At 43.6% G+C, this 26,073-nt stretch overlaps 1 protein-coding gene across 4 annotated transcripts in view; it reads right to left on the bottom strand.

Moving 5' to 3' along the window:
* Nucleotides 1-26,073, bottom strand: part of stim2b (stromal interaction molecule 2b) — a 48,327-nt gene that overhangs the window by 19,126 nt on the left and 3,128 nt on the right. For all 4 annotated transcript variants that reach the window (XM_030076315.1, XM_030076314.1, XM_030076317.1 and 1 more), the window contains one exon: nt 5,607-5,737. In XM_030076315.1, the coding sequence (XP_029932175.1) occupies nt 5,607-5,737 (131 nt within the window). The remainder of the gene's footprint in view (nt 1-5,606; nt 5,738-26,073) is intronic.

Here is a 26,073-nt window from a genome sequence, read left to right as displayed (position 1 = left end):
CTTCTGTGGCTCCCCCCCTTGTTTACTCTCACTGTTTCAACACTCAACGTGGTACAATGAAGTTTCTTGTGTGCCACCGCCGTGCAAAGTAGTGCCAACTTAAATATTCAAAGTTGTCGGGCTCGGAATAAACAAATATACTGATTAGTGTAATGCAAAAAAATGGCCCTATTTCATAATACGGCCATGTTAAAATAACCCCAGTGTGCTTTAACGTCACATTCGTAACATTTTTTTTTGGAAGTAACTGCATCCAAAAGCAGATTACATGTGATCACGTTACATTACTGAGTTGTAGCGGCCCAACTGAATGGCAGTGATGCAAATTAGTATGTGATGGCAATTTAAATTTTCTTGGATGACAGTCATTCCATTCCATTGTGAAAGAAAGAAGCACTGGCCTCCATATCCACCGCCCCAGTCGACACCAGTGACACATCATCAGTCGGTGTGTGTGTGGGTGTGTGTGGGTGAAAGGAAAGGTGAGGAAGCCAAACAGAGGCAGAGGAAATGCCAGTGCTATTCTAAGCTCACCTACTCTTTAAATATCCTGCCTACTAAAGTCCACTAAAGGACCCAAATATGCTTTTTTTTTTATCTACTGCATTTCACTCCTTACAGCAACAGATTAAAAAGTGCCTAAATGTTTCTGTCTATGGCTAGAGAAGCAGGTAACAGGTTCTTTGACAGTCCACAATAGACATTCAATAGAAAGTCAATTGATATTAAGGTTAAATATCAACACGTGTTCAGTAGAATATCAATAAATCACAAATGACATTTCAACAACAAACTGTGACTATGGATCCCACCAAAGTTTTGTGCAACACACGCCTACCTGCGCTGTGATTGGTTTGCAAGATCTGCTGACCTGTTGCCCATTGGCTAAAACAGGTTTGACCTGAGCCCTGACTCAACCAGAGCCCTCACCTCAACCCTGGGGGAGGGGGGCGTGTCCTGCCCAGAACTCCAGTGGGTTCCATAATAACGCAGAAGGCGTCCAAAATCCTGTCAACTAGGCCGAAATTCACAGACTGTAAACAGAAATATGTTGTTGAAATTTGATATATGGCTTACTGTTATTCTACTGAACTCTTGTTGATATATAACTTAAATATCAAAAAAGCGAGACAGCAAAACAACACAACGTCCTGTACAGTATATCTATGTGTATTTGGCTGACATATAGCTATATAAAATATACAAAAAGGTATATCAATGTGACATAATAAAATTTGGTTCAAGTCTATGTTGAAACATCTCATTCGTGTTCTTAATTATTATACATTAAAGTGGCTCTGGAGAATTTGCTGTATCTTCCGAGATAATTTAACTTGAGCCTACATTTGCACATTCTTCAGAATATATACAAGACTGACTGAGTGAACCAAGGCAGGGGAATAAAAGTGTGTGTGTGTGTGTGTGTTTATGTGTTCGGGGGTGGTGTGGGAGCCAGGGCTTCAAGAGCTATTGTCAGGAATGTGTGTGTTGACGGGAGGGAGGGAGGGAGGGCAACCGTGTTTTTCAGATATCCGAATACCCATGGATCCTGTAGCTGTTGTGACTAATGCAGCAGCACATGTCAATGACTCAGCGAGCTGTCATTCCCTCAGTAAATTATCTCCTCCGTGTGCGTGTGGGGGTGTGTGTCAGTGTGGGAGGATATGTTTTGTGTGTGTGTGCGTGTGCGGTGATGTGGTGAAGTTGACTTTGAAGGTAGAACAAATTTTACCTTTTAGTACATTTGCATGAGATGCTGACAGGGTGATATAGCTGTGAGGTTTGAGCCCGACAAGCATATTTTAAATTTCAAAGCCATGATATATAGCCTGATCGTGTTCAGGAAATGATGGGTCATGTTTACCAAGTGAGATGTTAAACTAGGAGGTGGATGGTGCTGCATTCAGGATGAGCTGAACAGAAACCACATCTATGGACCGATCCTGCGGTGTTTACTTATTTACTTATTTATTTACTCCTCTTGTTGTTGTAGGATGCAGAGAGCTGAAATTGCCTAATCCACCACTGACCTTTTGCTACATGTTTTTTTTTCCACTCACCATGTGCTACATGATAAGGCAGGACATAAATTCTTTCAAAATCAGCACACAGGAACACAATGCAATTTTTGTGCTCATGAGGAGGAAGCCATTCCACGTGACACCGGTCCCTAGCAACAGGTTTTCCAGTGTTTGATGGAAGGTCAGAGTCATAAATCATTCCTTTTCATCTGGCAACATTCTGCACAGAGCAAAAGAGGTGAACGTTAATGGGCAGCCACCTCTCTTGACACCGCGAATCTCCACTATGTGCCCGGCCGCCGCGCGACAGCAAAAATGCAAGACATCTCGATGCACCAGAACTGCAGAGAATCTCTAAAATGCACGTCACTGAAGAGCCTGGCTACAGTATTACAGGTTTGACCACAGCCGTAATCCTGGTCTTAAATTTTGGACGGCTGAGGGAGGCGCGGGGGGCATGAGAGGCGAGGCCGCGGGCAGAGTTTGAAGAGGAGAAGGTGTGGGAGGAAGCGGCAGCGAGATCGATGTCACATTGTGGTGCTGCTGGTCGGGTGTAAGGTTTCAGCCAGCGGGGGCAAAGAGGTAAGGAGGCGAGGACCTTTATCCCCTCGCGGCAGATGCAGAGCGACACCTCACCCAACTCCCGGACCGCTCATATCACCTCGACATGCCGCTCTTTTTAACTCATCACTGCTGGGAAGAGAGATTGACACTGTGATGGCGCTGACGGAAAACAGAGTTAGTCACAAGTGAATAGCTCAGCTAACGAGTTTAGCAAAATTGACTTCACTGAGCCAAACAAAGAGCAGAATGCATAAGATTACGGAGCCCCAAAAAGGCCATGGGGAAGAAAATAAATCGAAAAAATGACAAGAAAATATATTTGCATTCTCTTGCAAGATGTTTGTCACTGTAAAGCGATTTCCCCACCAGTTTTAAATTAAAAGCTTTTTAAATTCAACTTAAGTGTGGCCTTACAAAACTTTTTTGTTCTCCTGATAAATTTTTATTCTGGGAAAAAATATACATAGTTTTGTGCAGAAATGTCGAACTTCTTCCGGCACAAATGTTAGCATGCTATAAAAAAGTTTTTTTTTTTTTTTCCTCCCCTACCTAAGTTTTCTTTTTTCTCCTTCTTGTTAGTCTACTTGCTGCCTAGTGTAGCAGAAGTGCCATAAAAACATAAGCCTGTATGAGCAAAGTTGTGACTTAACTGAGGTAAGCATTAACATTATTAATTTTATTTATTTATTTTTCATTTATTTAGGCAGAATTTCAGGCTTTTGTCTGCATGTATACTTGCATTTTCAGTGTCATCGCCCCCCCTCACCAAAATGCACATCCAGCAGCTGATGCTGCTTGGTTAGAGTATCACTTTATTCACAGTCCACGCAGTACATTGTAAAACTGATATGACATATGACTTTCCTATAATTAACCATGAATGTGAAGAGATATGCTTTTGGGTTCAGGCAGTCCAGGACAGAACAAGACATTGCAGACCTCAGCACTGCATTGATGTTGAACAAGCCACTTCTGCCACGTACGGGGAAATCTGGGCAAATGAAAGGTATGATGTGAGCTCCAGCTACGGCCAGCTGACACTCCTCAGTACTGAGACAGCAGAGGAATATGCAAAGCTTTATGCTCATTTCATGGTATCATCTTCTAGGGAGAAATTTGCTCATAAAGCCCATGACTTTGACTTTTTTTAAAAATCAAAATTCAGTACAGTCAAGTCTTCCAAATCTGTGGAAAAGAGACACTGTTGAGAGATAGTTTAGTAAAATGTTGTGGCTCTCACATGATAAAGGCATAGTTTTTTTAGGCATCTTTCTTGATCATAATCCCAACAAGAGCCCTGTGTTTGTGTGCGACTCTGCCGGTGAAGACAGTGAAGAAAAATCCAATTAGAGACAATGCTATAGTGCAGTCGTACACTCCTGGTCACAAGACAATGTTTTTCTCATGTAAAGACGGCTTCTAATTTGGCAAAACGAGCGTCGATCATGTTACGGAGGCCTGCCCCGCCCGCCTGCCCGCCCGCCACCGGAGCCCCGAGAAGAAGCTTGGAAATCCTCAGTAATGAGCGGCGGCCAAAAACAACTCCCGCTTTCTGCCGGCGATAGAGACGGACACGTCTCATTGGCCTTATAAAGCCAACCGCTAGAATCAGGAGGCTCACACATACATACACTCATTCAGTCTTATACAGTATGTACACACACACACACACACACACACACACATACACGTATACAGACACACACACACAGGCCGAGATCCAGTTCCAACCCTCTTTACACAGGAACACACAGCCTCCAACTCTTCTGAAGCTGCAGGGTATAACTGTTTCTCACACCAGCACTGCTCACCCAGTTATAAATGACTCCTGTAGACACACACACACACACACACACACACACAGAATGTGACCGTGGTCCTGAGTGGTTTCGTTTGAACGTAAGAGGCTGTTGATTACCAAGAGACACAGGGCACGGTAGGTCAGAGTGCTCTCAGATGTCCATCCAGCCCCTTGTCAATCACTCATCCCTTCTCTCTCTTTCTCCCCCCCGCTCATCCACACACACACACACACACACACACACACACACACAAACTATCAGTGTCTCTACTGCCGTTCAAAGTTTTCGATCCCTACCAAAGATCTGCAACAGGCCCGTGGCTCTGTAAAGGTCTTAAAGTTTTGTCTTTGTTGTTTGTTTTTGTTGATGAATCTCTGTACATCTGCGGTGTTTCTGCTGACATGTCGGTACGTCTGAAATGCTGACACAAAGTTGACTGTCACCACTGACGGCTGACTGCTAAATAACAACAATTAAGGTCATGGTACAGCTGGGGAGACTGGCTGGCAGTGCTACGTTCTCCTGGCTCCTGGTGAGTCTTTTGTGGATCTATGAACAGGCTACAACATAAAACCTGACCTCCCTCGCCTCCCCACATGAATCTGCCTCTCGTGCCCCCACCCCTCCCATATCTCACACCGTCGTCTCCAGTTAATGAGGAGTAACTGGGTGGTGTGAGCCAGGACGCAGTGAAAAAACTTTCTAAAGCGATGTGAAAGAGCACAACGTTAGGAGAAATATCTGGCTCTCAAAGTCTCTCGGTCATTAAGAGAAAGTTTCATTTTGTCCAGCAGGGAGAATTATTATGACTTTGGGGATTTCTGGAGTTAAATGACCCATCTCTGCCAGCTAATGAAGAGCTTGACAAACAAATGAATGCGAGAATTAATCTCGGTAATAACACCCGCTATTGCACGCTCTCGTTTAGTTCGCTGGAAATGACTTTATTTTGAAGGGTTACTAGCTTGTGTACGTTCATTTAAATTTTTTGTGACACACACACAGGGCACTATCTTAACCACATCTGTCCTTTAAGAGAAATATGTTCTCAGTGTTGTTCATAAAGGTTAAACCAAAGTAACACAGCATTACATTTGTTGTGCTCGGTCTGCGTATTGTAAGGTTTACTGGTCTGGCAAACCGTTCTGTAACCAGCAGCTCACAGGTTTGATCCTGCAGTCCAAGTGTGTCCGTGAGCACAAACACAAACACGGCTCACCTCCACGCTCTCGTTGACCTCTATGCCCCCGTCATTGTCGTCGTCCAGCTGTTTGTGGATGTGGCGCAGGGCCTCCAGGCTGAAGCGGTCGGCGTCGCCCATGCATGGCGGCATCACCATCAGACAGGGGTCTGAACGGCACAGAAAAACATCACAGGTTAGAGATTAAGGCTTGGACAAAAGTTAAAAAGGCCGTCCCGGGATGTGGGCATGATAACTATGGCCACATCCTGGGGACTGGCAGGCGTCCTGGGGACTGGCAGGCGTCCTGGGGATGCCTCGCTCCTGTGTGTCAGGAGCCAACAGCGGAAAACAGAACATACACAATATTATGACGCCTGCCAAGTCTGTGATCCTTTACCTAGTCCACCTTAACACACAAGTCCCAGGTGGAAGAGAGCTGCAGTCTCTTAAAGCAACAGTTCACCCAGCAGCTTAAATTCTGTCATTATCTGCCCGGTCTCCTCACTGCAAAAACACAAAATCTTACCAAGATTATTTGTCTTATTTCAAGTCAAAAATGTCTTATTTCAAGTCAAAATATCTCATTACACTTAAAGACATGATCACCTCAAAAGTAAATTGAAACAAGTGAAAATTTGCTTGTTTCATTGGCAAAATTTGCCAGTGGAAAAAGTGAAAATTCACTTGAAATAAGTGAAAATTAGCTAGAAACAAGAAACAAATTTTGCCAATGAAACAAGCAAATTTTCACTTGAAACAAGAGACAATTGTCTAAAAACAAGTTACTTCTGAGGTGATCATGTCTTATTTTAAGTGTAATGAGATATTTTGACTAGGAATAAGACATTTTTGACTTGAAATAAGACAAATAATCTTGGTATGATTTTGACTTTTTGCAGTGCTGTGCCAGCTGAAACACAGGTGACATGTCTTTGTCCATCCAGCACACAGGCAGGTAGGCAGGATAACTCCACAGCGGCCTTCAAAACAAAAACAGAGGTAAAAATGACAACAAAAATCCCTCCATACAGCTTGTGCAGCATAAACCAAGCTCTTCTGCAGCCAATCACATCCTGACAGGAACAGACTTGAATTCATGGCCTGATGTTATTTCTCACAAACATTAAATATAGCCATTGTTAGCAAAGAGGTTCATGCTGACAAGGGCTCAAGTGTTTTGTGTCCTTCATCAGCATCATCAACATCCAGGAGAAAGCACAACCACAACCTCCAGCTTGGTAGAAGACCGAGCTCTCTGAGTTGTGTGTTGCTCGCTTGTTCATAGCAAAGCGGGCGCATGAAAACACGCAGGAGAGTTCATCGTGAGTTCATACGTTACGAGACAACTCTTCCAAATTCCTGCTGAAACGAAAAGGGCCGCGTGACGGCGAGCGTTAACATAAATTATTCTGCCATCAAGCTATAATGCTATAATGAAGATTTGTGCTAAATAAAAGTGAAAACAGGTCTTTTTCTGCTGCAGATGCGATCATTTTGGCTGTGGAAGACCCTCCTCATGCTGCACGAGACGTAGGGAGTAATTCTGTTGTCGCTGTTCGGCCTTTTGGAAACCGTAAAAAAGCCGTACCCGTTGACTTCAGCTGTTTTAGAGAGGGCTGCTATGGAGGAGTGCGAGCGACCTCCCTGTGTGTTGTTTGGACAAAGACACTTCACACACGTTTCACCTGGTGCTGGGCTGAGTAGATAAAGTTTTCATTTTCGTGTGTGACGTTCATGTCAGCGTGGGATTCTGAATTAAGTGATCACAATTGTGTCGCCACTGAGACAGACGTCACAAATCCTGTCCTGAGGAGGGCTATAACACCGCCTCACAGCGACACACACTGCATGCCAAAGGCTCTTTATCCACCCGGAGCTGCTGCTGGACCGTGTCGTGTGCTCTTGTCACCCCTGTCGTGTTCCCAGGCATCCCCCTTTGTTTTTTATTTGAATCCAGAGGCTCTCCTCCCCAGAGAAATGAACCCATTATATCCAGCCTTCCTAGCAGTGGACAGTTTGAGCTGGCCGAGTGCCAGAGTCTCTCAGTGGGAGCTGCACAACACACACGCACACACACGCACACACTAGCACAGACAGGACAGAGGCAAATGCGCATGCAATCACTCACAATGCAGACATACTTAAAATTACAGACAGGTAGTAACACATGAGCTTTAGTTAACAAACTCCCACAAAAAAAAGCACCAAAACAGAGAAAAATAGCCGCTCCGGATACAAAGATGTGTCGTGCCACGCTGAAAACCTACAGCAGCTTAGTGCAAAAAGGCCCAACAAGGCCAGCCCTAACAAGTAGTGACGCTGCCAATTTGGCAACTGTTTCAGACAGAGCACATTAGGGCAGCGGCTAATGATTATTTTGGTCATCGACTGATAATCCCATTCTATTCTACCGATTATCCCTTAATCAAGTAATCAGGTAAGAAATACTTTTGTGTTTCAGCAAAGCACAACAGTAAAATACAAAACAAAAAAAATAAGAAGGCCAGATTTCTTAAAATGAACAATTACTTTGTTTCCTTTTAGAATGATGCAAAAACATCTTTCCAAACTAAACCTGTTTAATGCATACAGTGCCATATTACATCCATGTATTATAAGCTGTTGGTTAGAATTAGTGTTAGGAAGTTAAACAGGTCACACTTCCCGATATAATATCTGTTCATATTGCTGTGAAAACAAATTTCTCCTTCACACAAGTGTATTTATCCAAGTTTCCTGTGTTGGCGGTCGGTTTGTGTGTCATCTGCAGCGGTGCCTCCGTTTATTCTTGTTACGTGGCGGGGAAATGGTCATGACCTCGGGGACATTTCAGAATAATTGCATTTATATTACAGTTTATATTACATTATATTATTTTATAGTTTCACGGGACGGCCTCTGATTAGCAAGGGAAGAGGCGCTCAGTTGCTCGGTGGTGGGGTGGAAAACACTGGTTGTAGCTGTTAAAGGTCCTAAAGTTTGTACTAAATAAAAGTCGAGGTGTAGATGAGCCTCCCTCTTGTCTCCATCACGATACGATAGTTCACAGCTCACAGTCACATCACGCTTGTGTCACAGTGATTATCCTCCGTGCACTCCACAGGCCGCTGTATAGAGCTTTATAGATGAAATAAATCTTAAGAGGCACAGAGAGTTTGAATGGAGGATTTTTAGTGATGGGATTATTCCTCGAGGAATCGTTTCACAGCGACCAAGGAGATAACTTCACCCAAACAATATGTCATTTTATTATTAGACATCACCTTCATTGCCCTTACGAAAATTAATAATAGTAGTTACACACCTGAAATACATGTTAAAAATGCCAATCCACAACCACGTACAGTACATACAGTGTGGCATTTTCTGTGGGTTTTTGATGTGGGATCCATTTACTGAAGCAAGGCCTGACACGTCAGCTATAGAGTTTCCCCCTTGGCAATCTACAGGCAAATGGAGACATTTGATTGGACCAGAGCCCAGTCTAAGTTTGGATGAGAGGACGCTGGGGAGGATGCCTGTGTCAAATGGAGAAACCGGCGTTGGCGAAAGGCTGTGATTGGACTACGCCTTGCAACAATTAAATGGCAAAAAGTGAATGATGCAGTAGGTTGGATGAGATGGTTTTTGCGTAAACGAGTGTTGGCGAAGGTTAGGGTGAGAGGCATCGATGCCGACTCGAAAACGTCAACGTGCTTACACCAAAGTGCACTGGGAGCACAGGGAATCGCTGGACAAAATATTTAATTTGTCTGTTATGTAGCCACAACAGCTAGAAAATCGAGTTACCCTCTGGTATGTGGATGTACCGCGCAGCAACACGGGGCTGATCACGGCTGTGTGACTTCTAGCGTAGCACCCAGTGTACAAGCGCACACTGTATTTACCTTCTGCAGGGCACTAGGGGGAGTCAACAGAGATTACCATAATTCCTCTAAGCAATGGACGTTGTAAAAAAAAAAAAAAAAACGCTACACAAAAGCTAACAAAACAAGCAACAAACACAGCGGCCCTGGCTCTGGATGAAGTGCTCCTCCCTGCGACCTGGTCCCCGGGGCAAATATGTCAATATTTAAATTATTACTGTAGTTCCTTGTCTCTGGGATGTTTTGACAAGAAGAAAAAATATATATCCAATGTATCATCTGTATCTACACAATAAGGCTGTTCCAGATTATTTCATCAGTGCCCATCTGTCCGCTGTGAAAAGCATCCGATGTCGTATATGTTACATAATGTATTTGCTTAGTTCACGGGGCCAGTTTACATAGTCTGTCATTTGCATATCTATTTGGCTGTTTGGTTACTTAAACAGGCACACAGCTCAAATACTTCACTTGGGTTTTACATACACACACGCACACACACACACACGCACAGACATCCTATTGTGAGGCCTAGTTTCAGTTTTTTTTTTTTGTTCTTTGGTTTGCAGAGATGTCAGAAACAATACCGGCTCACTGTTTTAAACACCTTTATGTGATGTTCATCTCTTCGTTTGTCACTTCTTTCCATACTAGTGCCCTAATTCTGTTTTGCGCCTGTACAGAACCCTTCATGAACTGACTCGTCTTCTGAAGCCTCGTGACTAAAGGAGAAGAAAAGGAAAAAAATTGTCATTCACTGACAGCGTTTAGGCAGGGCCACCCGGTGTGCAAATCAGAAATAAAGAGGCACATTCGCTTCCTCCCAGGTGTCATCTTTTGGGTGCGTTTGGGACAGTTTGCGAGCGCCACAATGGGGAGCCATGTGACAGGAAGTGTCTGACGGTGACCCCCGTGTTCTTGGGGGGGGGGGGCGCACGCAAAATCAAAACAGCCGGCAGAAGCAGTCCCGAAAGACGACAAAATTGGAAAGCACGATTATTTTTAGACCACCGGTCTCCCAGTTGTCAGGATGTGGCTTATCTTGTAAAAGCTCCACAATGGCAGAGGTCTCCCTAGCTCATGCAGATGTGAGTACACACACACACACACACACACACAGCATGCATGCACAAGCAGAAAAGCAGGCGTACAGTAACTCACTCTTGCAAACACACAAATGCACGCGAGCTGTCACAAGGGCAACAGTTTGCTTCAAAAGAATCTCGCAATGAAAGCAGTCTGTCAGCTGGTTACTTTAAAGTGACTGCAGACACTTCAAATTTGGATCTAGTTTTTTTTTTTTTTCTCTGCACAGTATATGCATGTCATTATGAAGTCTCTGTCTTCGTTTTTCACACAAAGCTCGTCTCGTCACCGCGAAGTGTTGGAAACCGGGTGACAGCAAAGGCAGACAGGAAGCAGTGTGTTGGCTGTTTGGTGTGACTTATTGGGGACTTCCTTTGTGTCATGTGTCTGTTCCCTGGTGGCATGCGGTCCTCTTGTTTATACAACTAAATCAATACAGCCCGCCCGGCTCCCTGGCCACAATGTACTCTTGAGTGAGTGGCGAGTGGCTGATGGGAGTTTAAATGGCGGGGAACAACATCCGCGAGTGATACCGGTCACATAACATCTCCCGGCAGCTTTGATAGCGTCGCTCGATCCCTTTGATGGTTTGGTGTGCTCATGTGATAGATACTGAAGTGACAGCGGAGGCAAAATTAGCGTGTCTGCGCTCAAATTCATAATCAGCGGTGTGACAGTACTTTGTGTTCTGTTAATGCAATAGAGGCTGCTAAAAGTCCCAAAGAATGGCTCTTGTCTTTGCAGTTGAATCAGACAGAAAATGAGAAGCAAAAAGTTAAACAAAATACCAAAATACCTGCAAAAAGAAGATGAAATGATGGAGAGTATAAGGCCTAATTGCTGGTTCACAAATGTAAAAGGTGCACTATGGAAAATGGTGGGCTGAATTAAGGACCGGTTTGACTCGACTGACAAAAAAGTAGAAAGAGAAAGAAAAGAAGTGAAATTTCATGAGATAATGCAGTGACGCAGTGATGGAGGAGCTCTCATTTTTCACAAGAACCACACCGCACAATACTGTAGTTCCTGTACAGACTGTGTTTCTCCACTTCCCTGTTCACAGATTTAAGATTTGAAATTTACATACAGAGAAAAGCAGAAGTAGCAGGATGTCAGTAATTAGCTGACCATGTTAATCCAAAAGCCCTGTAATTTGTTTTGGTCCTACAGATGCAGTCGCCTGAGCTGTCAGCCTTTCTTCTGTCCACCTGAGAGGGGGTGCAGGCCGGGCTGCCCCCTCCCCCCCATCTGACTTCCACCCGTATCTTGGATGAGCAGCCAGATTCAGTGTAAGAGAATCCAGGCGGTGGGAGGGAGTGAATGGGCGGGGGGGGGCGCAGACGACGTGGAATTAAGATGGGAGGATATGATGGGTTTGACATGCGACTCCGGGGAGCCAAGAGGGACAAGGGGGCTGAAGTGGCCTCTTCTGACCTGCAGCCAGCTCAAGATGTCTCCCTAACACACACACACACACACACACACAGGATAGACACCTAACACAAATGGACACATACAGTTCATATTCGTGCACACTCAGGTGTCTGGGATAGCGATGAATGGTGGTGCAGGTGGTGGCGGGCTTCAGCGGCAGGTCGGGATGAAGTGGTGAGAGGGGGGGATGCTGGAGATGAGAGCAATATGTTCAAATGCCACATGCTAAAATGGATGCGCGTGAGCACCCACACAGGTTCCTCCTATTCGGGTTTCAGTGTTAAGACACAGATCACATCTCAGACGGTTTCATTAGAGAGAGAAGCTGCAAAAAGCCAGCCTGGGTTGAATAGCATTTGCCATTATTTTCCATGTTTTGTTTAATTTTTTTTCATGTAATTGTAATTAGGTCCCCGAGTGGGTAGAGTTTTCACCATATATCAACTGAATGAGGGTGAGAAAGTTTGGACAACCACAGGAAAATATTTAAAAGCCAAATAAAGACACTTCTGCGAGTGACAACTTGCTTAAAACTGAACTGCCTGATGTGGTAAATCCCACTCACTGGGTGCTCCATGCAAACCCTATTTAAAAGTATCCTTTGACCTATGTCTAATTAACAACCACATATTGTATATGGTATATACTGCATTGACAGATTCAATTACTCACTTAAACAAACCCTGGGGAAACTCGGCTTCCATTATCCTGAATCCAATCTAAACTCAGGCCAAAGATAACTTTTTCAACTTTTTTTTTTACATTTTTTGCCTAATAGCAACAGCTGAAAGTGGAGCGAGACTGGAAGAATAATGACATGCAGTCTCAATTTGAACCCAGGATGTTACAGTTTCATGGTCTGCACCTTGGACCACTGGGCCACCAGGATGCTTCTCAATCCAAATATTATCTTGGCATAGTTCTTACAGTCTCTGTGCCCGGCTCGAAACATCTGTCCAAGGATATGTCTGCCTTGAGATATGTTTCACAGCATCCACTCAAAACATACTGACCTACTCAATATCTAGTGACAAATTAGGTCATTTGGCCACAGGTAAACATAATACTATTGATCCTGTAGGGATTTTTTTTCTTCTTTTGCACCCATCGGCAGGCAGGTTGGAGGTCAAGGTCAGGGTCTGCTACAGCTTCAGTCTTACTCAAGGACACTTTACCAAGGTGAATGCTCACCAAAACTGAGCCTTGAATCTGTTTCCTCTTGGTTGCCAAGGGGAAAAAAAGCAAAGGGACACTCTCCCTTTTCACTTTACCACCCCGGTGCCCCCATGCAGCAACAATCCTTGCTGACATTAGTGACGGAGCTATCCTAACTACAGAGGGAGACAGCTAAGTGCAATCAGCAGCACACCTAAATCTTTCCGCAAGTGTTAACATGCCTTCCCAGTCATGGAAGCACTTCATTAAAATCACTGGCACCGCTCCAGTCTGTGATCAGCTTTCACATCACGATGATCAATGCACTTTGTACTGTCTCGTAAGTGAGATATTAAAAGCACATTTTCATAAATTCTCATATTTTATTGATTCCCTGACCATTACGACTTGGAGGTGATCATGGTCTAATTATAGCATGCATATTTTTTAAATGGTTTTCGCTGACACACTACTGTCAAAAAACTCCTCTGGCTTCTACATTAGGGCTGCTGGATTACATCTTAAATAACAATCTCCATTAATTTGTTAAGAATTGTGAATGTGACTATAATTCTTGATGATGTGAAAACAAAACCACTTTACAGCACTTCTGCACGCTGCATCAGCATCTTGATAACTGTGGATGAAACGATGTTACGTTGTTCAAGATTTTATGAGCCGGTAGATTACGAGTTTGTGAAGTCGGAGTTGCTCTGAGGAGAGACAGTGTCACTGGGTGGAGCCCACCGAGGTCATGTCCAAAAAGCTTTTCGGGTGAAGTAACAAAAGACTGAAGCCTTGTGAAACAGGCAAGGGGCTAGAGAGGGGGCTCATATTGGAAAGCCTTGCACTTTGCTTACAAAGTGAAAAAATTAAATCAAGCCACCAGAGTTAGCTGGCTGGTTGGTCACAATCATTCATTTCTGGACCAAAAAGTAATTGCCATTTATATTTTTATTTATATTTTCACCATAGTTCCATCTTTGCTATTCCGTTTTAGCAGCCAGCAAACTTGTGACCTGTGGGTTTAGCTCAAGCTGTGAAGGTAATTTGTGTCCAGGCCAGCTCTGCCTCAAATTAATGTTTGTATAAATGTCTGTATAACTGTAATGTCTACAGACAGAGGATGTTGTATAGCTGTAAGGCCCTTTGAGGCAAACTTGTAACTTGTGATATTTGCCAGTACAAATAAAATTGACATGATCAAAAAATAAAACCTGCTGTTAATTATGCCTGCTATTTGATGTGGTCCTTTTGTTAAGACAGACCAAAGACCTCTGTGACAGTCCCATGCCTTACTGAAATGCCTTTGAGCAAGGCACTCGCTCCAGGGGCCTCTCATATGCCTGGGCCTTTCCTCTGATCCGCTCTGCTTAATCGTGTCCACAGGAAACTTGTTCCCGCCGCCTCAGAGAATACAGGAATAAACTGAATAATCACACTGGATTCAACATGGCGGCCGGATGTTCCATAATTTTTAAGGGGCGGGGTGGGGGAGGAGGGACAAGGATGTGACGTCAATGTGAGCCAGACTTGTCCCCTGTGCAGAGTGCCCATATGGCAGTGTCATAAGTCAAGCTGACGGGTCAGTATTAAAGTCAAGTAAATAAAGCTTCTCGAGAGTCTACCATTTCAGCTCATCAGCAGCCATTAATAAGACACAAATATCATTAGCTGCCTACGCCACCAGCTAGAGCTGAGTGAGAGAGAGAGAGAGAGAGAGAGAGAGAGGGTGAAAGAAAGAGAGGCAGTTAGTTGAAAAGGAAGAAACAAGATACAAAATGTATTTTATGGTACTCTCACTTTGCACAAGCTGTTAGACCTGATGTGTCACAAGCCAACATTTAAGCAAACATTTGAAACTGCCCTCCTCCACGTGGATTTCTTTTTCATCTGGTAGCATATACCGAGGAGGATTACACAAGAGTTTTTTAAGAAACGCTCTCAAAACTCTTAATATAGGCAGTCAGACTGAAGTTGGGCAGCATTTCAGAAGCGTGACACCGAACAAATTCACGGCTTTCCACTCATTCATTCTTGTAAATCTCCTGGAGGGGAAGAATCCAACAGAAGACAGCGAATTTCTCCATCTCACTTCCCCTTATAAATCAAACAGTAAGGGAATTCTCTATCTGCCAGACTTTGGGTTTTTGTCAAGTTTGAGCGGCGGCCAAGATTTGAGTTTGCATGAGCTACCGCTATTGCTGACAGGTGGGTTTTCTAGTTACCCAGAGTGCCCTCGGGGAGTGGTTCCCAAACTGAGATCCAGGAACCACCAGGGGCCACAGGGGATCCTCAGCAAAAACAGAAACAGATTAATTTGCCTGTTTTCTAAATAATGTTGTATTAAGTGTCAGTACAGCTTCATTAGCGATGTAGATTATTGAATAAAATATCGTATTTCATGGAAATTCAATGCAAAGTATGAGGGACTGGCTTAAGCAGACTGGTCTGAGACTTGATGCTGGACTGCAGCACTCAAAGTCAAACAGCTGAAAACATTCAACAGGGTCAAACAGTCCATCCACTGATTCCTACCATCTCAAAATCTTAAATTCTACGTCTACATGAAGTTTATGATGAAAGTGGTGTGAAATACTTAACCATTTCACCAAACAGAGTATTAAAAACCTGTAAAAGATCAAGTACAGGTACTGCAGTATTAATGAATTTTCATAAATCAAACTTAGATATTTAAGGCAAGACAGAGACAAAACTACAGGGCAGCACATAAGGATTTTGGTCACAATGAATAGTGATACCAGTGTGATCACACTTAGACTACACCCACTTTTGTTATGTCCCCACCTATGAACAAAAAAGGGGATTCCTTGGGACAAAATCCTTTCAAATGGGGATCTGTGGTCTTTTGTGTATTTAAATTGTGAACTGGTGACTGTAAAAACAAAAACAACAACAAAAAAAAAGTGGGAATCCCGGCTCTAGGGTGTGGCAAAAAGACATATCATGTGGCGTTACGGCGAAATCATCAAGAGCAAACACAAACACAGCTGGAGACGCGAGGGCACGATGCCAGTGACTCAACGGGCGTGGACAAACACACCCCCAACAGGATTCAATGCTTCACAAGCAAAAACAGAAATCCAGATTTCAAGTGCAAGCTATATAGTCAGAGGTTTACATTATTTGCCAATCAATTCTTATGTCAACCACACACACACACACACCCTGAGCTCGACACAAAGTGTAGGCTTTGCAAGGCTCCAGGAGTTGGTGTTTCAGCAGGTATAAACAAAGCCTGACCCACAAGCATTTCAGTGATGTTTGTCGAGGTGTAAAACAATGAAGACAATACCGGTTACACTGGCTCCATGTGAAAAAAAAACAAACAAAAAAAACGCGTGTTTTGAGTTTGTCCTTGAGTCATTTGGGCTCTTCACCCTGTCAAGGTTGGATTGTAGATTTTTGACTTGTGGACGTTTGCTGCAAAGGAGAACTCAGGACAGCTCAAACCTCTGTACCTCCCTGTCTCTGCTGTAGCTAATGATGCAGGCCTCTTCATCTCCGACATGCTGAACCCAGTCATTTCCATCCAACCAGGGACATACCTTACCCATCTAAACCACAGTAATCCTCTGCTTGGGCCACAGCTTACAGAGAGAAAGGTCGAATAAGGGAGGGGGGGGACAAGAACTAGAGCAAAAAACGCGTGGAGGCCCACCAAGTCTGATCTAAAAACTTCCAGAAAAGGAGACACTCCTTGCGCCCGGGCGTCCCTGGAATGCCTCAATAAAAGCTGGAGCACAAGATGTGTGATGTATGTGGCTGGCCCACGGAGGAAGCAGGGGGAAAGGAATATAAGACAAGAGGCCGAGCACTCGTTTAATTAGCTCACTTGCCCTCCGACATGCTCTTCTGGATATGAGGTTAATGGATTTTATGTCTACCACGAGAGAGAGCGACACAGAGAGAGGGGAGAGCAAGAATTATTAAAAGAAAAAGGCAAGAGAAATACTGTTGGGTTATACGAAGCACTTGAAAAAAAAAAAAAACTGCAAGAGGCAAATAACATGATGACAAGTCACTATACTGGCCATATGACATTTCTATGGGATCCAACATTATCATTGGACCCCTAGTGAAATTTATGAACAGCAGTGACCACAAGACAAGATTAAAAAACATTCATCTAACACAGCACTGCACAGAGAATATGTTCCAGATACCCTGAAAGAATTGGGATTAAGTGTTTCAGAGAGGAAGGGCTGAGGTTAAGATTTTCCCACTGGACTCGTGAGAAAAATCTCTCATAGGGGACAGGATAGCGTCCTGTTTTCTCTGATTTTGACACAGTTGGTGCAAACCAATGCCTGACCCAAGATCTCCCCAACAGGTTGCATGTCATCGCTGCCGAATCACAATTATGTCTTTCAGTAGGAGGGATCCGTTTACTTAGGATGGCAAGAACATTGTCATCTCGTATGTAAAAAAAAAAAAAAAAAAAAAAAGTCTGACTTCAGTCACATGCTCAAAGAATATTCTTGTGTTTGTTCCTGCTATCATTTTTGGCAATGTAAAAGGAAATCTCTATCTTAAACTTTAAAATGCTCAAAATGGAAGTGTCTTGGTGCCAAATGGGATTGTCATTTACTGGTAGCTCAGGGTCATGGTAATCAATGGCCACAAAACAAAAAATGAAGCCAGTGAATGCTGAGTAGAACAGTTTAGTTATAATCAGCTCTGAAGACTTGGATTTCAGCTCTACTTGACTGCTGGCTAATTTCGATGATACTGTCCGACACTCTCACGCTGCTTTAGCATGGACATGTCTTGGTCTTGCTGCCATCCGAGAGAAAGTTTATTACTGACAGCAGACGACAGATTTTCCTCTCTGCCATCACTCAGCATGAACTTCCTATGCAAGTGTTACAACTTCCTGCTTGACAGGACATCATTGTTTATTTTTGTTCCTAAATATGGAAGCTGGTAGGGAGGCTAAGAATAAGTGGCACACTTCAGAGAACAGCAATGTAATTATGTGGAGTTTAATCTGAATTGAGAAAACAGAGACTGGTCCCATCTGACCAACACGTGAGAGCCATTTGCCCGTGTGATGTGACATCGATGCGAAGGACAAACATGCAACAGTTGCTTTCCTCCACACTGCGGCGACTCAAAGAGAAAATGTCAGCATGCTCAGCTCACAATGCCTGTTAGCATCGAGATACTCCTAAAGGTGACGTTTCACTCTGTCTGTTGTCTCCAATGTGAAGTAGCCTACAAGCCAAACGAATGAGGTGCAGACAGAAAGACTAAAGCTTTAGCACACCTTTGACCCCTTTGCCTCTGGAGAGACAGGAAGAAGAAGCAAAATGAAGGTCATTCTGTTGTTGTGACCGGGTCCTTCGATGTGTAATACGAACTGGGCTCGTTTTGGACCAGATCAAGAGGCGGTTAAGTGGCTCCTGAGAACCCACCTGTTGGTCCGGACACACACCGCTGTTTGCAGTGCTAAAACAGATTAGCGGCCTATTTTACTCACAATGCCTCGCAATGACATGGGAAAGAAAAATGACTTGCTTGATAAGAGTGTGATACACTTCCAACTGTGCTCCTCTTTTTCCCAAAATGAGGTGTAAAGGCTGCATTTCAAACTAAAATCAACCAAAATTATCTAGCGCTTGCTATTACTTATTCCTAATTTTTGTGTTCCACAAAAAATTCAAGCTGGCTAAGAGTGCAATATCCTGTGAAGTGCTCAAAGATTCATGGATACTTACACTTTAACTTGCTTTAACACAAGCTTAAAGTTGATTTTTTTCAATTCTGTTTTTCATTTTTATTACATTACATCGATGTACATATAAACACGATGGACGCACAACTCTTGAGTATGCATCGCTACACTCTTTCTCCCACGTTCTTCCTTGATTATGTTTGCCTCTATGTCTGTGTTAGGCTTAGTTAGGCTGCTAGTAAATGAAGGTGTTATAACCACAGTTTGGAACATGAACTTCAGTGGAGACAGAGTAGAGAGCATACCAAAGAAATCCACACCGCTCGTTGCCCCTCTTGCCCGGACCACGACATCACGTGCCCCCTGCCAAGGGAAAGTCCCTGAAATCAGAGGGGACTGCTACTTGCATCCAACATCTAACTTTAAACCCCACTCAAACATACATCGACACATTTGCCTAAATTTGAATGGATAGCCAGTCATAGACACATTCCTTGGCTCACTGTGTGTTCACTCAGTGAAAATGCCACTGAATGAGAAAGATGCAGTGATTAGACCTAAAAGGGTGAAATCAGCTTAATTTCCTCATTTCTAGGTACTCGGCCTTATGCGTCGCTATAACAACCACCTTATGTGATAAGTGAATGACTTCCTCTGTAGTCATGCATGAAAACAAATCAAAGCTGATGAAGGAAACCTTTGTAGCTCAAATCTCTGGGAGCTCATAATAAATAGAATTTACCACTTTGGTGTATGGCACTGAGAAAACAATCAGTTCGAGATGTGAATCTTAATAGACAAATGTGGTTCACCAGGAAATGTCACACAATGGGAGAGCCATGGCAACAATTTTAGGCTTCCGTGAAGGGCACGGCATTGGCTTCTTCCTGTGTTAACGTGATGAGTATTATCACGCCAAAATCCCTCCCTCATAACAGGACAACACTGGACGACGCCGTGACCCCTACCAGCCATCTGCTATAAATGTGTCGAGGGAAATGGTGAGTTTGTCTCTGCTTTTGTGCCTGACAATGTTAAAGAAACAAACAACAAAGATCCAAGGACAAAGGCAGAGAAAATGAAGGAGAAATAATGGAGTTTTTTTTAGGTTCTTTTGCATGTTTTTTCCCCTCTCCACTGACAGTGTTTTCTGGTTTGCGTGTATCTGTCAAAGCTTGAATCCGCATGATAAGCAGCCAAGAACCCTTTGCATTGCCAGCTAGGGGATCAACACCTTAAGCTGGCAGTATACTTCGAAAGACAAGACGTAACGACGAATAACAGGCCGATGGACACGTCCTGGAACACCGAATGCAGTTGTCTCCATGAGAACCGTATTTCTTTTTGAGCCACTCCGTGCCAGGAGGAGGTGCAGAACGGTCACGAGTCACCTGTTGAAAGCCAGCTTGACACTGGAAACACGACACAACACGGAACAGCGACGGTGGCGGTGATCGCAGTTGGACGTGGCTATGGAGTAGGTCGCAATGAAAGGAAGATATTTTGAATTCTTCCCAAAACCCGAAGGACGTGTCCGCTGGCAAGAGCGTGTGATGGAACGCAGTTTCGAAACCGTCCTAGGAACAGCGCCACTCAAGGCTGCAACTGCGATTGGATGAAAGCTGTCGAAATATCCAATCAAGAGTTCCTGAAAAGGCATAATTTCACAGCTTTTGTGCCACTGTGTGTTGTTGTGCAAGCCTATAAATGCTGTGAAAGGTGTACAGGCTAGTTGAAGGCCGTAATCATTTTTTTTTGTTTCACATTACAGTGGTTTCCCTCCCAGTTATTTTCATCATTTTCATGTTTAATATCACCATACTTGGTTGTCTTCTTTCCAAAATCATCTTGAACATAGTGAATTTGGAATCAGAGGTACCAATAAAATATTTTGACTCTGTGAGGGTAGAATTGTAAGAGCTTCATTTGCAAAGCCTGTCTAGCCATTTAACTAATTTGACGTCTTTTAAGGTTAATGGATTTACGTAATATCCAGGGACAGTGGACGGATGTGTTCTAAAAGTTCAACCCTAAGAAAGGCACATTAGATTATACTTGTTGTGCACCAAATATAGGTTTCTGTAAGTAGTAGCCTAGTCATAGTTAGCAGCTGCTGTTTCAGTTAAGTGGCACAAATTTGAACCATTCGAGGTAGGGAGAGGAAAACAATGTTGGCTACACAAAGCCCTTTAATGGCATTATACACAGGCTGTTTACAACTGCCCATTTGTTGTTCCCTGCAACACCGGAAGCAGCGGATAAGCCAGTGACCCACCTTGCCACATGGCATCAGGACCAACCACGGATAGAAGGAGGTATCAGAGGCAGAACAGACAAAAGAAAAGTTCATTGGTGGGAGTTTGCCAAAAGAAGACCAACAGAACCCGACTCACCACAACTGGCGTCCAGTTCAACTTCATATGAAGTATACTGGGGCTTTTAAAGTGTGTCTAAGGGGGACAACAGTAGCCCCCACTGGCCTGGTTAGAGGGGAGACAGTTCTGGTGCCATGGTGCTAATGGGCCGCTCACAGCAGTACATACAGTGCAGCTGGTTACAGTGACCTACATCTCCCGTTGAGACACTTTCTGCATGAGTGAATCCGCTTAGTGGCTGCAAATGTTGTTGGGTTATGAATGAATTATCTTGAACAATGTGGTGTGCACATTAGCGACTGGAGAATGGATATGAGGGACACATAGTTGTGTGTTATTAGACACTGATGCGGTGCTGGAGGAGAGAATAGTTTGAGTGACTTCATGATATTGACTTGAGAAACTGACAAATATGCTATTCATGTGGGCTAAGTTCATTGCTCTTGATTAACTGTTGGGAATTACTGTAGTTAAAGGGCTACAGACAAAGGGGGCCGGCATCTTGACCAACGACAAAAGAATAATAAATCCAGACCTAAGTGCAGACCCTATACTGGGATTAACTTGTTAACAACTTAGGGCCTACTCACATTGGGCCCAGCGGTTGCAGCAGCACAATGGACAACGAAACAGACAACATGGTTGATTACTGATTGCGCGAGGCGGCGTTTCGCAGTTAATCGAGCTGCACGCATAAAACAATTTTTGCAGAGGCAGGAGGAAACACGGGAGGGACGGTCGCATGATTTACGTCATATCCATGTTCGCAAGCTGCGTGAATGACAGTGCATGTGCTCGTGCATGAACACCCGTACCGCACTGAAGCACACCTCCTCCAACCATGCCAGAGTGGAGGAAGTGTACCGTACTGAAGCACGGAACAGAGCACTCACACTAGTCAAATAATACGGACTTTGGGGTTAAACTTGGGCACGGCACGAATGGGCTAATGTGAGTAGGCCCTTAGTGTAGCCTGCATGCCAATGAACTTGGCTAGTGGTTTTCAAACGAGGCTCTCAAGACCACCGCAGATCCTTAAGAGCTGCAGCAGGTTCCTGGCAAAAGGAAGAATTTGCTAATTTAACGTATGACATTTTATGGAAATTAGAATAGTAGGGTAATGTATCAAAATGGCCATTCTGATTGTAATTTACAGTGATGCTAGTTTAATCAATACTTGCCTTCAAAGACTTTTGTTGTCAGAGGAAAAATCTTGTCAGAGGGGGATTCCTCTCAATGGATGTACATGACCTTTAGTGCATCTATTCTGGGGTCCTTGACATGAAAAAGTTTGAGAATCCCTGAACGAGGTCAGTGATGAAGTCTCAGTGCATGTGAACGCACATTCTTATACCCAACCTCTGTATTCTGAACAGATGGTAGTAACTGGGAGCAAAAGGGAGAAAACCATTAAATAAAGCCTCATTACGTCCCTGGTGAGCCTGGCTGAAAACTGAGCATGGCTCACTGCTATGAAGTCAGATCAGAGTTACAGGGAAGACACTGAGCCTGCGACCATGTCACTGTCAGGTCAGTGGCGACCACAAAAGTGACCACAACGGAAAACACACATGGAAAACTTCACTAGTGGTTTTATAAATACACCGGCGGGTATCTGCACTCTGTTCTGTTTGGTGACAGGCCCCATTAAGAGTGGATCACATCCCCAAAGCCCCTGATTGAGATGAGCAGCAGCTGTCTGGTGAAGCAGACAGGGCACCCGAGTGGCGTCAACAGGACGACGCAACACCAGCCTCCCATCTGAGACGAAATCCTTGGTTAATAACCTCTGAAGTGGGGCTCGTTTGGAAATGGATTTTGACCTCGTGCCATAATGTGTTGAGTACTGAAATGGGAGCAAATATTTGGGAGTGGTAATTGAGCTGAAAATGTATTTAGCTCACTTCTAGACATCAGTGGTCTGAAAGTTGGATGCAGGGTTTCGGCTGTGGCTGATTTTAAGGCTTCTGGAAAGCCACCAAACCATTTTGATCTTTTTTTTTTTTTTTTTTTTTTTTTGGTCATGAAGAGCCCTTCAGAACAGACTGTTCTAGTCCCAGAAAGGGAACGGGGTTTGCCTGTTGAGTCTCTGAGCTCAACTCCACAGAACCAGGACATTATGAGGCAGTTCACGTTCACACTATCACTCTGTCATTTGTAGCTGCAGAGAAAACCCCAAAGTCATTCGGAGGCCCCGGCACCACACTAAGACAGCCTGGCTTTTCTCAAGCATGTGTGTGTTTGTTCAAAAGAACAGGGGCCAGCAGCAGAGGAAGTATCCCAGAATGAAAATTCCTGCACTGTCCACTGTACTTAAGCACAGGGTCAACAAGCACTTGGGGGACAGGCAAATGTTTACCCTCCTTTTCAAACAGATCCCATTATTGATGCGGTGGCTCCTTTTTTTGAGATAGCCATGTCACTTCTGATTTAGCTATAGCATACCCTGTTATAGATACAGTAATATGCAGTGACCTTTCTCCAAAACCTACACATGCTTTTAGTAAAATCAAATTAGCTATTTATGATATACTGAATGTACACAAATATAGAAAATGAGCCCTGCTGCAGGGTGGTAATGAATCAAGTCATGCTCGTCTTACAACATATGTGTCAATGTAATGCAAGTGGAAGTTATGTAAAGCTTATGCTAAATGGCTGCCCTATATCTGAGATGGCTATCATCTTGCAGGCACATCACTTGAGAACTGGATGTTCCTCGCAGTCGGAGGGAAGGGCTTTGTTTGTTGAAAGGACAAACAAGCTAAATACACAACGCCATTAAAGCTGGAGGAAGACCACGTTCACATTGCCACTCGAGCAAGCCCCTTTGCAAATCACTCGCTCCCTTCCCCACTCCTTTTCGCTTCAGTCCTGCTGACTGTCAAAACATATGTTTGCATGTTCAAGGAGCAACAAGGCAAGTTACGATTTTTATGGCTCATACGTCAATTGAATTGTGCATAAACTTATCAGATGCTGCCCAATTTGATGCATACTGCAGTGTGATTAGATTTAAAATAAACCAGATGCTGCACACTGATAACAAGGCCCATGAGGAGGCATAAGCTTTCAGTGTATCGGGGGGTGAATTGAATGCTGGTTTTGGGGAAAAAATATCTTTTGGAGGTAGGTTTAAAGGTTAAGCACTATATATTCAGACATGACTCCTTTAGTTTAGACAGCACCTGCTGCTGGAATAAATTCATCTAGGTTTATTTATTTATTTATTTAAACACAGCACTTGGGATAGATGATTCCAGCAATTTCTCTACACAGATGCAAACTTAAGTAATTTGGTTTCTTGTGTGCACATAAATGTAATATGCACCTAGGTAGAAAGTGACTGAGGTTAAACTACAACATTTTCCCAACAGGTTAAGTGTTGCAGGTCAGTATAAAGAAAGTATCAGGTTCAGTAGCAGGTTTAGAGTTTGGCAATATCAGAAATGTTGACTTTCATACATCAGAGTTTGACAAATTTTGATAAAAAGATATAAAAAAAATTGATAAATTAAGTTGGATAAAATGCTTACGAGGAAATTAAGACCTCAAAACCTCAATTTAAGACATTTTCAGACTGGACCTGAAGAACCAGAAGGGCCTGCAGACACCCTGATATAGGAAGCCAAGGCAGAATATAGAAAAATGTCATACTCCCAAAGGACTGAAAGAAGTCATTTCACCTTAACTAAGGAAAACTGTGAAATGTGCTCAACACCAGCACAACACAATCTCTCGAATTTAGCTTTCCTTGCACAAAATCATGTGCATATTGTGTTATGTAGCACCTGACTAAACACACAGCAAAAATTACACAGCCCAATTCATCTTGCTCTTTGTTTGCGGATGAGTTCCTGGAAGACAAACATCAGCTTACTCTCCAAGACAATCAGTCACTTGGAAAGCAGAGAAACTGTCTGCAGACTTACTGCAGCAAATGGTAGCCCCCCCCTCCCCTCTTTCCCTTTCTCACCCGTCTGTCCCACCAGCTGACCTTTGACAGCATGGCAGAAGACACCTCCAACCCTGAACAGTTTAACCACAGCTGTGGCTGTAATTTCCATTAACAGAGACAAGAAATTCCTTCATTAGTGAGTTTGCTGAAAATATGGCAGCTAGCCTAGATGTAGCTCATATAACACAGGAAACACTGTATGCACCTGCATGCACACATACAAACTCTTGTCTGTCATCATGTCTGACACTGAGACTCAATGAAAAGGCAGATGACCTTTGCAGGGGGCCAGCTGGGAAATGGGTAATGCGGTCATGTCTACTGACACTGTATTATCTCACTGCGATCTCTGCATCCACTACATGTCACTGACCACTGGGAGGGGAGCCTGACATCGGCGCTGGGCCCACTTAGCTCCGGTGGAAAAGGGCAAACATGCTTTTGCATGACTGATCGAAATTTATGTGCCCACTTTGTTTTCAGGAGCTGCATAGCTCATGTAAACAGCCATAAATGCTTTGCAGCTACCTGAGATAAGAGTTTATTACTTTCTCCAACAGAAGAGGATGTGTCAGACATAAACCTGCCCCAGTTTCAACGTTGTGAGCATTTGTTCACATGTAGGTCTTAATTACCTTCTGTCAATGTTTGCTGTGAAACAGCATTTATCAATATTATACTTAATACAGACAACAGAAGATTCTAATGACACAATAAATATTTGATACTAACATTTTTTTATATTTACCTTAATTTTTCCTGGATTTCACTACAAACCATACTAAGGACATATGTTAAAAAAGTCAACATTTTACTATGTGACAGTAGGGGACACAGAGTATCTTTAAAATACTCTTAGCAACTAACCTGGGGCTGTTTGATCTGGATAAATGTGCCTCTAAGTGAGTACTTCTGAATCCTGAAACTAAGA

The sequence above is a fragment of the Myripristis murdjan genome, chromosome 18 (genome assembly GCF_902150065.1).
Source record: "Myripristis murdjan chromosome 18, fMyrMur1.1, whole genome shotgun sequence".
Taxonomy (NCBI): domain Eukaryota; kingdom Metazoa; phylum Chordata; class Actinopteri; order Holocentriformes; family Holocentridae; genus Myripristis; species Myripristis murdjan.
Note: the sequence above shows the minus strand (reverse complement) of the source record. Positions and strands in the feature narration are given on the sequence as shown.